The sequence below is a fragment of the Pyrgilauda ruficollis genome, unplaced genomic scaffold, assembly GCF_017590135.1.
Source record: "Pyrgilauda ruficollis isolate IOZ18807 unplaced genomic scaffold, ASM1759013v1 scaffold6, whole genome shotgun sequence".
Classification (NCBI taxonomy): domain Eukaryota; kingdom Metazoa; phylum Chordata; class Aves; order Passeriformes; family Passeridae; genus Pyrgilauda; species Pyrgilauda ruficollis.
Genome location: NW_024527710.1, coordinates 9,044,310 through 9,056,336, shown reverse-complemented (window position 1 = coordinate 9,056,336; position 12,027 = coordinate 9,044,310). Strand labels below are relative to the sequence as shown.

Here is a 12,027-nt window from a genome sequence, read left to right as displayed (position 1 = left end):
AAGAGAAAACCATATTTGCCAGAATGATGCCCGCTTTTTGCCATCAGAGGGCGACACCAACGCTCCCCTTTGAGGTCATGCCTGCAGTCGAGCCTGTACAAAGGCCCTGAGGGCGGTTTTGTAGGTATTTAAGACATATTACAGGCAATTACATTCCCATTGCCAGTGCCATCCTCCTTGCACTCATTATACAATGTCTAACAGCAGCTAGTATTAAGGGACACAGTATTTTCAAAGCTGATTCCAAATATTAACCTTAAAATGTGCATCATAACATGGGAAGATCCACTGTGGTTTACAGTACAACACTGGGATGTTTAGGAAGCTCTTCCTGTTTATAGGACAGCTGTAGCAATTTGATGAACAGAAAATACATCATAGCAAGGCACCAGGGAGACAGCATTTGAGACTGTGACAGTGGAAACTACCTCTGGAGCTCCCCATATGCAGCGCGGAGGAGATAGCAAGCTGTTCCTTGTTTAAAAGCACCAGGAACAAACACTGTCAGTGTGCACAAGCTGCATTCCCATAATAACAACTGGTAAATACTGTTCCTGCGGCTGGTGTGAGGAAGCAGCAGGATTACTGGTTGCAGGACAGGCTAGTGAGTGGACAGGACAGTGCCAGCTAGTTGGTACCACTGCCAAAGGCAAGCTTAAGCACACCTGGAGGGAAGTGCCAGATGACTCCTGGGTGCTCCAGCTCCAGGCGCAGGTACGATCTACTGAGACAGCAGAACCAAACCGGCTGGGATCACCAGGACCTAGAAGTTCTGTTTGCAGCACTTCTACGGCAGATTTGTTGCATTCCAGGTTTTACCGTGGCTCTAGGAGCAGCCAGGCTCAGCTATGTAAGCAGTATCAATGGCAGAGGGGAGCTGAGAAGCCCCTCTTAGGAGCCCGCTGTGCCAGGGGCCCTTCCAGGCAGCACTGCAGTCACCACAGGAAGCAAGAAATGGCACTTGCCTAAAGGAACAAGGTGAGGACAGGCCAGGACTCCAGAGCTGAGGGAGAGCCTGGACTTTCAGGCTTCCTCTTCCCAGGTCTCTGGACTATGCAGATGAGCTCAGACCCATGAGTTTCACTGCTCTCTCACCAGCTCTGGTAGCGTATCTCCATCTGCTGCACTTTGCTCAGGTGATCCAGTGGCAAAGTCTCTTAAGCATGGGCTAGAGATCACAAGAGTTTGTACCTCTGCAGCATCTCCACCCCTCTTGCTTCCTCCTGGCCTTGGCCATGCTCCCCACGCACCTCTTGGGAGGTTTTACCACCACCCCATGAGGCTGTGACACCTGCTCCCCACACTCACCTGCCCCTGTGGTGGTGATGACTTTGGGCTTGCTGCGGGCACCATCTCCTTTGGTGGTGTAGGCAGCAACTGTGACAGAGTAGGTGGTTTCTGGCAGCAGGCCTCCAATGACTGTCTCCTGGGAGTGCATTCACGAGGCAGAGAGGAGGCAAACGAGAAGAGTAAATACTTGTTACTGGAGTGAGCCAAAGGAAGGCACCAGGGTCAGTGTCTCCCACAGCAACACACTGACAACACTCCCTGGCTCACACTCATGCATCGTGCTCAAACACACATGTTGCACAGAGCCAGCAAACAACTGCTGCCACTCCAACACTCACCTTCCTCATTTCAACTCCTGCCTTTAACACTTGGCCTTTCCAGGGACCCACCAGCAACCCATGTCAGCGGCTCTGCTCTCCCACGGCTTCTGCCAAGAGGGAGATCTGATCCAGATATGGTCCTGTGTGAAAGCTAAGTAAGAGGACTATGGAGCTGTGAACCAGAGCAAAAGCCAGTTCACCTGGCTATGAGAATCTCTTGGGGGATAATTCCAGAGTTTTTAAAGTTGTGTCTTGCAGCAGAGCCGTGGGGAGTACAGGGAGGCAGTGCAGGGGTGGGGGGCCCCGGGCAGGGAGCACCTGCAGCTCTAAGAATTATGTTCACCCTCCTTGCCAGGCACTGGGTTGCAGGGATGGGATAGGTCAGTGCAAGGCCCTGGCAAGACCTGGAGGGAAAACCTCCATCGTGGGAGGTCTGGGAGAGAGGCAGACTCACACGGTGCATCCCTGCAAGCTCTGGCTTCCTCTGGGCAGGAGGAGGGCATGGATCCACACTTCAATTTCAGATCAAAGAGAGGAACACTGCTCCTCCCTCCTGGCCTCCAGCAGCAATGTGACTGGTGCCAAGCCTGGCTGGCCAGGCCTGCGAATGAGTGAGCTCAGCGAGCTCAGCAGCTCCCAGCAGCTTGGGCAGGTACCCCTGAGCAGTGCTCATCTGTGGTGCTGTGGGACTGTCTGGGCCATTAGCACTAATAATCCATTGGGTCAGGGGGCAAGAGATGAGCAGGCTGGAGAAGGGGCTGGGGAAGCTTTTGGAACAGAGGCAGCGGCTCCACGTTGGATATTTACCCCTTCAGACAAGGCAACAGGCAGAGATGGAGCGGGTTAAGTTTGAGCTGCTGAGAACAGGCAGCATGGGTACTGTCAGAAGCTACTCCCGGGGTCTGACCCCTGCCCAGGGGATCCTTGCCAGCCTGAGTGGTACGAGGGGTGCCTGTGGTGGCTCTCAGAGTGCAGCCACTCTCCCATCACTCACTCGCACAAACACCCACACTATTAAACCTGCTGATTTCCAGTCAGTGCTGCTGGTTCACGTTACCTGCCCAGGCTTACTCATCAAAATCACCACGTTACCATCGCAAAACCAGCCAGCCCAGAGAAGTATCAACAAGCACCAACAAGAACCCCGCCAAAATCACCGTGTGAACCAGAGTCCAATCCCAACTCCGCCCCTGCAGCAGATCGTGTGTGCGGGTGAGTGGACGCACAGTCCCATCGGTGCCAATGGACCCGCGGGGAAGCACTCTCACAAAACCTGCAGACTCTGAACGTCCCAAGAGAATTCACTCCTCCCAAACCCATGCAAAGAGAAATTCTCACGCAAAAGCATGCCACCGGGAGCAAAGCAAGCAAGCTGGGAGGAAGGGAGAGAGACGAGGGATGGATGAAAGAAGGTCTGATTGCATAATGCAAACACAGTGCTGTCATGACAAAGCCACTCCGAGCAAGAATGCTCCATATAAAGCAGGAGGAGAAATGCATCGTGCTGGGGAAGCTCACAGTAGGGCACGTAATTGAATTGCTGACTCTAAAAAGGTCATTTTCTAGTTTGTTCCTCCAAATTTATAGCTCAGAATTATGTGGGGAAAAATTGAATTTAACTGTTTAAATGTGATTGTTTTCTTATTACTATCTGTGTTTCAACCAAAGGTCATGGTTGAGGGTGTAGGTTATTTCTCATGGCTATGATCAATGTGGTTTAAAGATTATGTATCTAATTTTACCACATAACTTGGTGGGCCAACTACTGCAGGATGAGCCTCCTGAGTTGATCACTTGAACCTGCCTAAAACTGCACTGCAACAAGCTGGAAATACAGATTATAGGAAATGTCAATTGCTTTTCTGCATTTAGGAGCAATCTAAATGCCAATTTTCTCTGGATTTGCTGCTTGTGGAAGGTTTCACAATGTAACTCTCCATCCTCATTAAGGGAGTGAAAGGAATGTTTTGACAGTACTGTGTCTACAAAATTCAGAAATCGATTTACCAAACCCCTCTCTTCCAACCTGGAATACACACAAGTGGTACTTACATGGTCCACGGAGTCCTCAGCTCTCCACTGACGAGGGAGAAAGGAAGGAGGAGAGAAAAATGGAGACACAGAATTTTAAGGGGCAACGTGTAGGAAAGGGATGACAATGACGACAACAGCAGGGGTTAGCAGAACTGGGTTGGGGGAATTACAACACTTATACATAGAGGGTCACTTGACACAGGCTGTGCCAAGGGAAGAAATGGCATAGAGCAATTTTTGACATGCTGCTAGCCTGCGCAATGAGTCTGAGATCATTCACACAGACAAAGAGCTTCCTTCTCACTCAGGTGAAGAGTCCCCCTTTACTTTTTGTACTTTGCACTATTTTCCCCTTCTGGCTTTGTTTGCATTTTTCTGCCTCTTCCATGAGCAGAAACAAGAAGGGACAGGTTGTACCAACTAGGCTCTGAGGGTGACTGCTGTCTCACAAGACACTCACAACAGTTCTGTTGCCTGATCTCCAGTTTCTGTTCTAGTGATCCTCCAGCCACCATCTCTTGCTGAGAACCAAAGACTTCAACACACAAAACAGAGGCACTCTCTGCAGGGAAGCACCAATACAGAACTTCTAGAGCTTCTTTTTCCTGTATCATTTGCAAAGTGCTCTGGGGACTTCAGAAAACCAAAAAGTGCCATCTGTCATCAACAGTGCAAGAGAAGCTGAGATCTCACACAGAGCTTCACACTAAGCTGCTCCTCTCCAACAGTGGTGAGTGGCTTGGAGAGAGGTTCCAACTTGTGCATGTACTGAGGAAACAGCTTCTCACTCCCAATTACACAACACCAAATGGCAAACACTCATTTGGCAATAGCAGCCTTGCAGGGAAAGCTTCTACACAAACTGATTTCCCACCAAAAGCTCACATGGATTCCTGGCCATGGCAGTTCAATACAGGCTCTGAGATCATCTGGCTGGATTTGGGGTTGTAGGGCATCAAAGCTGCCTTGGGGTGGTGAGACAGTAGAGCCTGCCTGCTGCCACGCATGCCCACAGCAGTGTTCTTTGTGGTTGGTGCTCCAAAGGAAGGCTTGCAGAGATCACACAGAACTCTCTCAGCCAAGGTGATGTGTTACAGCTCACGTTACTAAATCTGCCTGGGGGAAGCACCAGTCCATGGGTTCAAGCACAGAGATGAAAGTGAAGATAGTTATTATTGCCCCTGATTCACAGTGTGAGACCTAGCAAACCTTGCTTCTCAGCCTGACCTGCCAGCTGTGAAACTGCTCAGATACCAACTTCCTCAGGACCCTGGGAAGCTCAGCTAACACTGCTGAAGTGTTTGGGAACCTGCAAGTGCAACAGAAGCACTAAATGGCATCAAAGATACAAGCTGCCTTTTGAACTCGGGCTATTTGAGGTGGCTTTCGAAGGCTGCAGCCTATCACAGTGGCACAGTACTCACCTCAGCAGTAAAATACATGGCATACTTTCAAAATATTTGCTATTTTATTCTCTAAATTCAGAGAGAAGAAGCTGTTGGAGAAATGTTTCTCTAAGATTTTATTACAGTTTACTTATTAGATGCCATGAGACTGCAGTACAATTATTCCCTAAACCATCTGAACAGTAAATTTCAGCAAAGAGGTCTAGTTTCCCCTAAATACTTTTTATAAAGCCAAGACCCTGACTAAGCATTATGGTCACTAAAGGCTCTCTTTCCACACACACCTCGGTGCCATTTCCACTGTTACACACTTAGCTGAACCCAAGTCATTGCTGTTTACATCCCACCCATGCCAGCCTGCCCACAGCACGGTCAACAGCCACACATTCCTCCCTGCTGATCTAAAAGCTGGCAGGAGTCCTGCCATAGGAAGGATCCGAGTCCTGGTACTCACTTCTCCTACAAAAGCATGTCCCTGGTGGGTGGCAGCCACGTGGCTGGGAACACCCCAGCCTGCCTCCATGTAGCTACAGGAGCAGAATGTGACACCTCACTGCAAGGAACAACAGAGCAGAGCTGGGCTCAGGAGGCCTCTCACACCATAGCAGGGAGTTTATCATGCCCTAGGATTTTAAACGGAGTGTTTAATGTTCAAACTCTGTTTGCTCTAATGTTTCAGTGGACTTTAATCTTGCATTAGATCAGAGTGCAAAGAAATGCCTTGAGATCTGTGCTGGAGTAACAACTGTGAAAAGCCAGGCCTGCATAAATACCTTGGTAGAAATTCAGTTTCATTACGAAAATTTAGTCTACAGATCAAAACATTTCCTTCCTTAAACTAGCTCAATTGCTTCTTAACTGTTTAAGGTTGGTCAGTAAGACAAATTGATCTGAAAAGCCCAGGAGCAGTCATAAAAAGAACTGAGAGAGGGCTGTGTGCATGAGGCAGGATAGCTCTGGGAAGTGCTAAAGCTAACAGTGTGTATTTATGGCAGCTGCAATGCTTTAATGTTTCATTTTACACTTCAACACAGCATAGTCATGTCTCACCAGGGAACGGCTGTTTTCCCTGACCCAGGCTCCTGCGAAAGACAGATTCAAGCCCTCAACAGTCCTAGCTATGGGAAGCCAATATTGGTTTTCCTGCAAATCCTTCTCCTCTCTTCTTCAGTAACTGTGGTGCAACAGCGGAACTCCAGACATAAATTCAGTTACTTGGTCAGTGAGATGCAGAGGGGTCTGAGGGTACCAGAACTTCATCTTGGTCCTTCACTGAAGTGCCTCTTGGATGATGCCTTACAGTTTTGTTCCACTTAGGAAGCAGAGAACATCCCACCTCCATGCCAGACTCCCACCTGGACAAGTGGAACATCTGAATGCGCTTGGAACATCTATGAGATGTTCCAAGTGCATTCAGAGAAAGGTCCTTGACTATCATGCAACGGAAGAGGGAGGCTGTAAATTTCTGTAAATGTTGTGCCTGGGGTAGGTACTGCTCAGGGAGAATTGAAGCCTCTGCTTTCTCCTTTGATCTCAATCCAATAGCTTGAAGTGATTGCCATTTCTTCTTCCTGCTCTTCTGGAGCAAGCTGGTGGGATGTGCACTTAGTTTGCATGCTGGTTGGTGAAGTGCTGCCTGCAGAGACCACACAACCTTCCTGTGAGCCTGCAGCCCTTCTTGTGGGCAGCACATACCTTTCTTGTGCCATGACTCTGCACAGCAGGAGGAGAAGGTGGCAGGAAACTCTTCTCCACAAAGCCTGACCTCCGTGTAGCCAGCTGTCCCCAGCCAGCCCTGCAAAGTTGTTTGGGCAAGCTGGATCTGCAGGGAGGGCAGGGTTAAAGCTCACTGCCCCTCCTAACATCCAGCAGCTGCTCCAGAGACTGGAGACCAAGGAAATGAGGTGGGCCCCCATCTTCCCGTGTCAAGCTTAATGCTTGTGTCCCCTGGCCCTGCTATCCCTCGCTCCCTTGAGCTGGAGAGGACTTGAAGTAGTGGTGGAGTGCAGCTCCTGCACTGGGCTTCTTTCAAAAGCCCTCTCTTGGTGCTTTATGCAAGACCCAAGGCACAGAGATGAATCTTCTGCCACTGCCCACCACGGGACCTGGCCGAGCTGTGCCAGGCATGGCCCGAGCAAGAGGGGCTGCAGGTCCCTGATCCAGCTCTGCAGCTGCACAACCCTGGGAGCTCCTCCACAGGGTAGGGTCACATTTGCTTGTCCATCAGGCTGTCAGTAGGAGGTGAGAGCTCAGACTGGAAGGCACACAGAATCCTGACAGAGGTAATCAGTCACAGGCACAGCCACAGAGGGGAGGGAGAGGCCTCAGCTCCATCACAGGACCTTCTTAACAACTGATTACTCTGCTGAGGCAGGAGGCTGTAAAATAAAATGTGATCTCTCCAGCACCAGGCCCCCACGTCTCTGCTGATGTTTCAGTCCTTTCTGCTCAAACGGTTTTGAAAGCTCAGAATCCATATCATCTGCATAGCTAACATCTCCGTTCCCCTGCCTTTTTCCTTTCATCTTCGTTTACTCTCTTTCCATTTCTCATCTTCAATAAGGAAAAATCATGAGTCAGCTTTAGTATCAGTGTCTTCACACTGTCTGCAGGAAGCAGATTATGTGGTACATACCTACTCAAATCAGCAGACAGCCTGGCTAGGCAGGAGGAGGGGCTCTGCCTACCTGTCCAGAGATTTTCTTCTCTGACCCCAAGATTTTGAATCTATGTAATTCTCTCCCTGTGCACTGGTATAAATGTTTGTGAGTGTTTATGAGTACTGAACTGTGGCCATCTTCATCCTGTGACCTTCAGGGGCAGGTTTACCAGTGTATCTTTTTGTTTTCTTTCATAGAAAATGACTCTTCCAGGACTACTCATAAAAGTTTCATCTGGCTGCTTGCAAAGACACGCACTGCTGTACTGAAAGATGGCAGCTTTTACAGGGTTCTTCAGGATCTGGAGCAGATGTATTTCATCACAAGCACAGGTCATGCCTGGCTTCTCAGTCTTTTGGGAAATAGAGATCTCTTCTGCCAAGTCAGTGAAACCTCTTCCCTGCAGGGTCGTCGTTAGTTTATCCCAAGAGTGACATGACTTTCAGAGTAGACACTTCTCTGCAACTATCATTTTCAATTCAAAAAATTACAGTGGATGACTTCACCCACCATACACAGCAGGAAAAAATACCAGAGAAATCAAGAACTTTCCCACATAAATTCACCAAATATGAAAGACTGACAAATGGCCTGAGAGGCCAGGAAACTTCTAGGAACTTGCCTCCTTGATGCACACATTGAAACTAATGCAAAATCCAGCACTCCTTCAAAAGTTTCTGGCTGTGGCATCCTCATTCTGCACATCAGCATGGGATTTCTCTCTCTGAAATGTATGAGTAAGGAGTGAAAGCAGAACTGGCTGGGCAAGCATAAAATATTTGAAAACACCAAGAAGTAAAACATTGCCAACTTCGCCCACCTGCACTTGGGACCAACCCATTAACTCCAAACTCCAGATGAACAACACAGCCTCAATTGTTCTAACAACACAGAAGATGATATGCTCCTGGCATAAATAAAGGGCAGTAAGCAGCTTCTCTAACTATTAAAACAAAGCAACATCTGAAACATAAACAGAGACAACACTGCAAGGACCCTCAAAGTATTTTCTCTCTTTAAAGTTTTCCCCTTCCACATTATTACTGAGTTTTATCCTTCAGAATATGAATGGGGAGTAAAGCAGCCTCTGTGCACTGCACTCCCCACTGACAAAGCATAAATGATTCACAGCTGCATTCAGGAGACAGATCAATTAATCGTTGCAGCTCTCCAGTATTTATACTGGGCATCATTCAAGCAAGCCAGCTCTGAATCGATTCCTTGTTGCTTCCAACAGCAGCAGATCCTGTTCTTCATTTATACGATTATCTTAGTTGAGAACAGTGTGGGTCATCCAGGATGAAGGACCCCTGCTCCAAAGAAGAGTTGTATTTCGTTGCACACAGGGCACCAAGAACTTCCCTGGACCTTGGGAAATAGGCAACTACGCATTCCTGGGCTGTGCAGAGTGCACAGCCGTGCCTGGAGCAGAGTGAGGGAAGCGGGCTGCAGCTCACAGCCAGTGAGGTATCCACAAGATGGCCTAAATATGAAGAGATTGTTGTGTGGGGATTGCAGAGGACAAAGTCATTACAGGGGATGTGGGCCTCTTTCTTTTTTCCTTCCTCCCCTGCCTTTCCCAGACTAAGTTGGCTTCTCCTCCAGTTTTGGTTCAAGCAATGCAACACCAAGTCCCTGCCCTGCAAAAGCAGGAGGGAGGGGAGGCTTTGCTGAGCCAGGAGTGCTGTTCAGCCTGGCATGGTGTGCCCACACAGGGGTGCAGAGCCACCCATGTGCCCTACAAGTAGGCAGCACCCGGGTGGATGCTATCAAGAAAGATGCTTTGCCCTGAACATAATCAGCATCACAAAAGAAACAGACTCAATGCTTATTTAAAACTTTCTGACCATTTGTAAATGCACTGGCAAAATGCAGTTTGCTCCAGCTGGAGTCTGAACAGGATGTGGCAGGCAGAGAGGTACGTATCAAAGAAGGGTAAGAGAGAAACATCATCCAATACATCATCTTTTCGACAGTAATCCTTCCCTGATTAAACTTTTTACCCATGTTTAAGCCACACTTTAAGGATAAACTGCTTGCCTTGCTCAGGCAGGCTGAGTCCCACACTCTGGAGCTGCAACACGAGGCCAAGAAATACTTGGACCCAGCCAGCCTTCCCACTGCAAAGAGGGAAGGTGCCGTGCCCACCATCTGGCGGTCCCCACACTGTACCTGTGCCTCTGACAGCATGACGTCCTTGATCACTGGCTGCCCTCGGGGCTCGTTGTTTTCCAGCTTCACATAGGTAACCTGATATCCACGGATCTGCCCGTGCTGCTTGTTGGAGATGGGCAGCTTCCAGCTCACCCGGATGGCAGTCGAGTTCACAGACTCCACCTCCACCTTTCGCGGTGGGGCACTGGGCACTGCAACACACACGGGAGAACAGTTAGCAGGCACCACACGACCATTGCCACTACCTCTCACTCCTTCGCTACCTTCCCCTCATCTCATTGCCAGGATGGCCCCACTGGTACAAGCTTCCTGTACCTGCCCAGGACATCACAGTGCAGTCTTTCAGCACGACCACATCCCTGACCCCTTCCCTTTTGCTCCTCTCAGTAGGAAAGAGATAACTGTGATATGCAGGAGCACCCCAATGAAAGTCATTGTGCTGAATCAGACCCAAGGTCCGTCTATCCCTCTCATCTCCAGCAGTAGGGCAGCAAGGAAGAATACAAGAATACAGCAGAATATAAAGAATACGGTGACCCCCTGCAGCTCAGGATGCCCTGGGGCACTGGCAGGGGTTTTAAAACCTTCTTAGCATCTTGCCTGACACAACACCTCCTCTCAGACCCATCTAAAGGAAGCCCCAGGTAGCACGACTGGGTGCTGAGCCTCTTTTGCAGGGAGCCCTGGTACCTGCCACCAGCCAGAGCACACACATACTCTTCCCCTGTGACAGTGAGAGGTTAATGAGGGGGAAAAGCACCATCCTAAAACAATAACCCAGAGCTCAGAGACAGCAGTCACTGAACTCAGCGAGATAAAGGGGCCTGTGGGGATTGTGACAGCTCTGGGGACTGTATTTCATGCATGGCTAGCTGAACGCTTTTTGATAATAAAATGAAAAATTACACTGCCCAGAAAATATCAATTTTCTTGCAAGGTGAGGCCCGTTTAAAAATGTATTTATACCCTATTTACCATTTGGAAAAATTACCTCCTTATTATATTTCGCTCTTGCATTGACTGTGACAAAAATGTCAATTCTAAAAAATTAGCTTCTCAGTTGCTCGTGGAAAGCTCCTTCTGGCTGAAGCAGCTGGGAGTAGAGGTGTGCATTCTCTGTGGAGGATACTGATGCTACCCAAGTGCCCAGTACCAAGTGAAGGGCCTGGGCTCCATCCTATCGCCTCATCTGCAGGACCCTTTTCACCTTCCACTGCCCTGGGAAAATCTGGAGGTTTGGAACCTCATATGCCCCAATTCTCAACACAGCAAGAAATCAATATTAGATAATTAGGGATGGATACCTGACAAGCAGATGTAATGAGTATTGCTATTTCAACCAACTAAACGGGAAGAAACAGCTACCCAGCAGGTAAGCACAATTTTTAAGCTGCAGGGCAATTCATTATTTTTCCCCGGATGTCCTTTGTAATTGTAGATAATTTAATAAAATACAGAAAGGAGGAATAGAGCATTTCAGCACCAAGAGGCCAGCTCAAGGTGTGGGAATGGTGGGGGCTGTGCTTGAACAGTTATCCCCTTCTGCCTGGAGCAGCCTATGCTGTAAACCACAATTCACTTAGTGCAGTGACCTTGCACAAGCCACAGGGCTCTCCTGTCCTGGCAAGACACCTGCCCACACATACAGCTGGGAGTCCAAGTGGAAAACAAGATCCTCCCTGAGAACCAGACAGAAGCTGCATGTCAAGCTCTGCTGGCATGAGAAGGCGGGAGGCCTCAGCAGGACGCGACATGGGGATGTTGCAGGGACACAAAAAGATGTGAATATGAGCAGACCACAGTGTTTTGAGGAACTCTGTCCTGCCCCACTATGGGAAGTATGTGCTGCATCCGAGATCCAAACAGGGAAAGTTCAATTTGTTTTCAGACCACAGTTTAGCATTTCTCGTTGCTGCATCATGGGTATCTACTGAGCATCAGCATGTCAGGGGAATATAAAATCACTCCTGACAGCTAAGCTGGAATGCCCAACCACTGTGCCCAAAAACTAACTGAGAGAGCTTGTTGCGACATTTCTGGGGTAACAGCTTCCCCTGGGCTACAATTCTGCTGAATGAGAACTGAAGCAAACAATACAGGCAGCCGGACACACACAGATGTGTTTGCCAGCCCAGGAATGCA

At 48.9% G+C, this 12,027-nt stretch overlaps 1 protein-coding gene across 1 annotated transcript in view; it reads right to left on the bottom strand.

Annotated features, from left to right (window-relative positions):
* PTPRF (protein tyrosine phosphatase receptor type F) overlaps positions 1-12,027 on the bottom strand; it is a 376,714-nt gene that overhangs the window by 50,416 nt on the left and 314,271 nt on the right. The window contains exons 13-14 of the mRNA XM_041483344.1: positions 9,883-10,076; positions 1,309-1,426 (exon numbers count right to left, since the gene is read on the bottom strand). Coding sequence (XP_041339278.1) covers positions 1,309-1,426; positions 9,883-10,076 — 312 coding nt within the window. The remainder of the gene's footprint in view (positions 1-1,308; positions 1,427-9,882; positions 10,077-12,027) is intronic.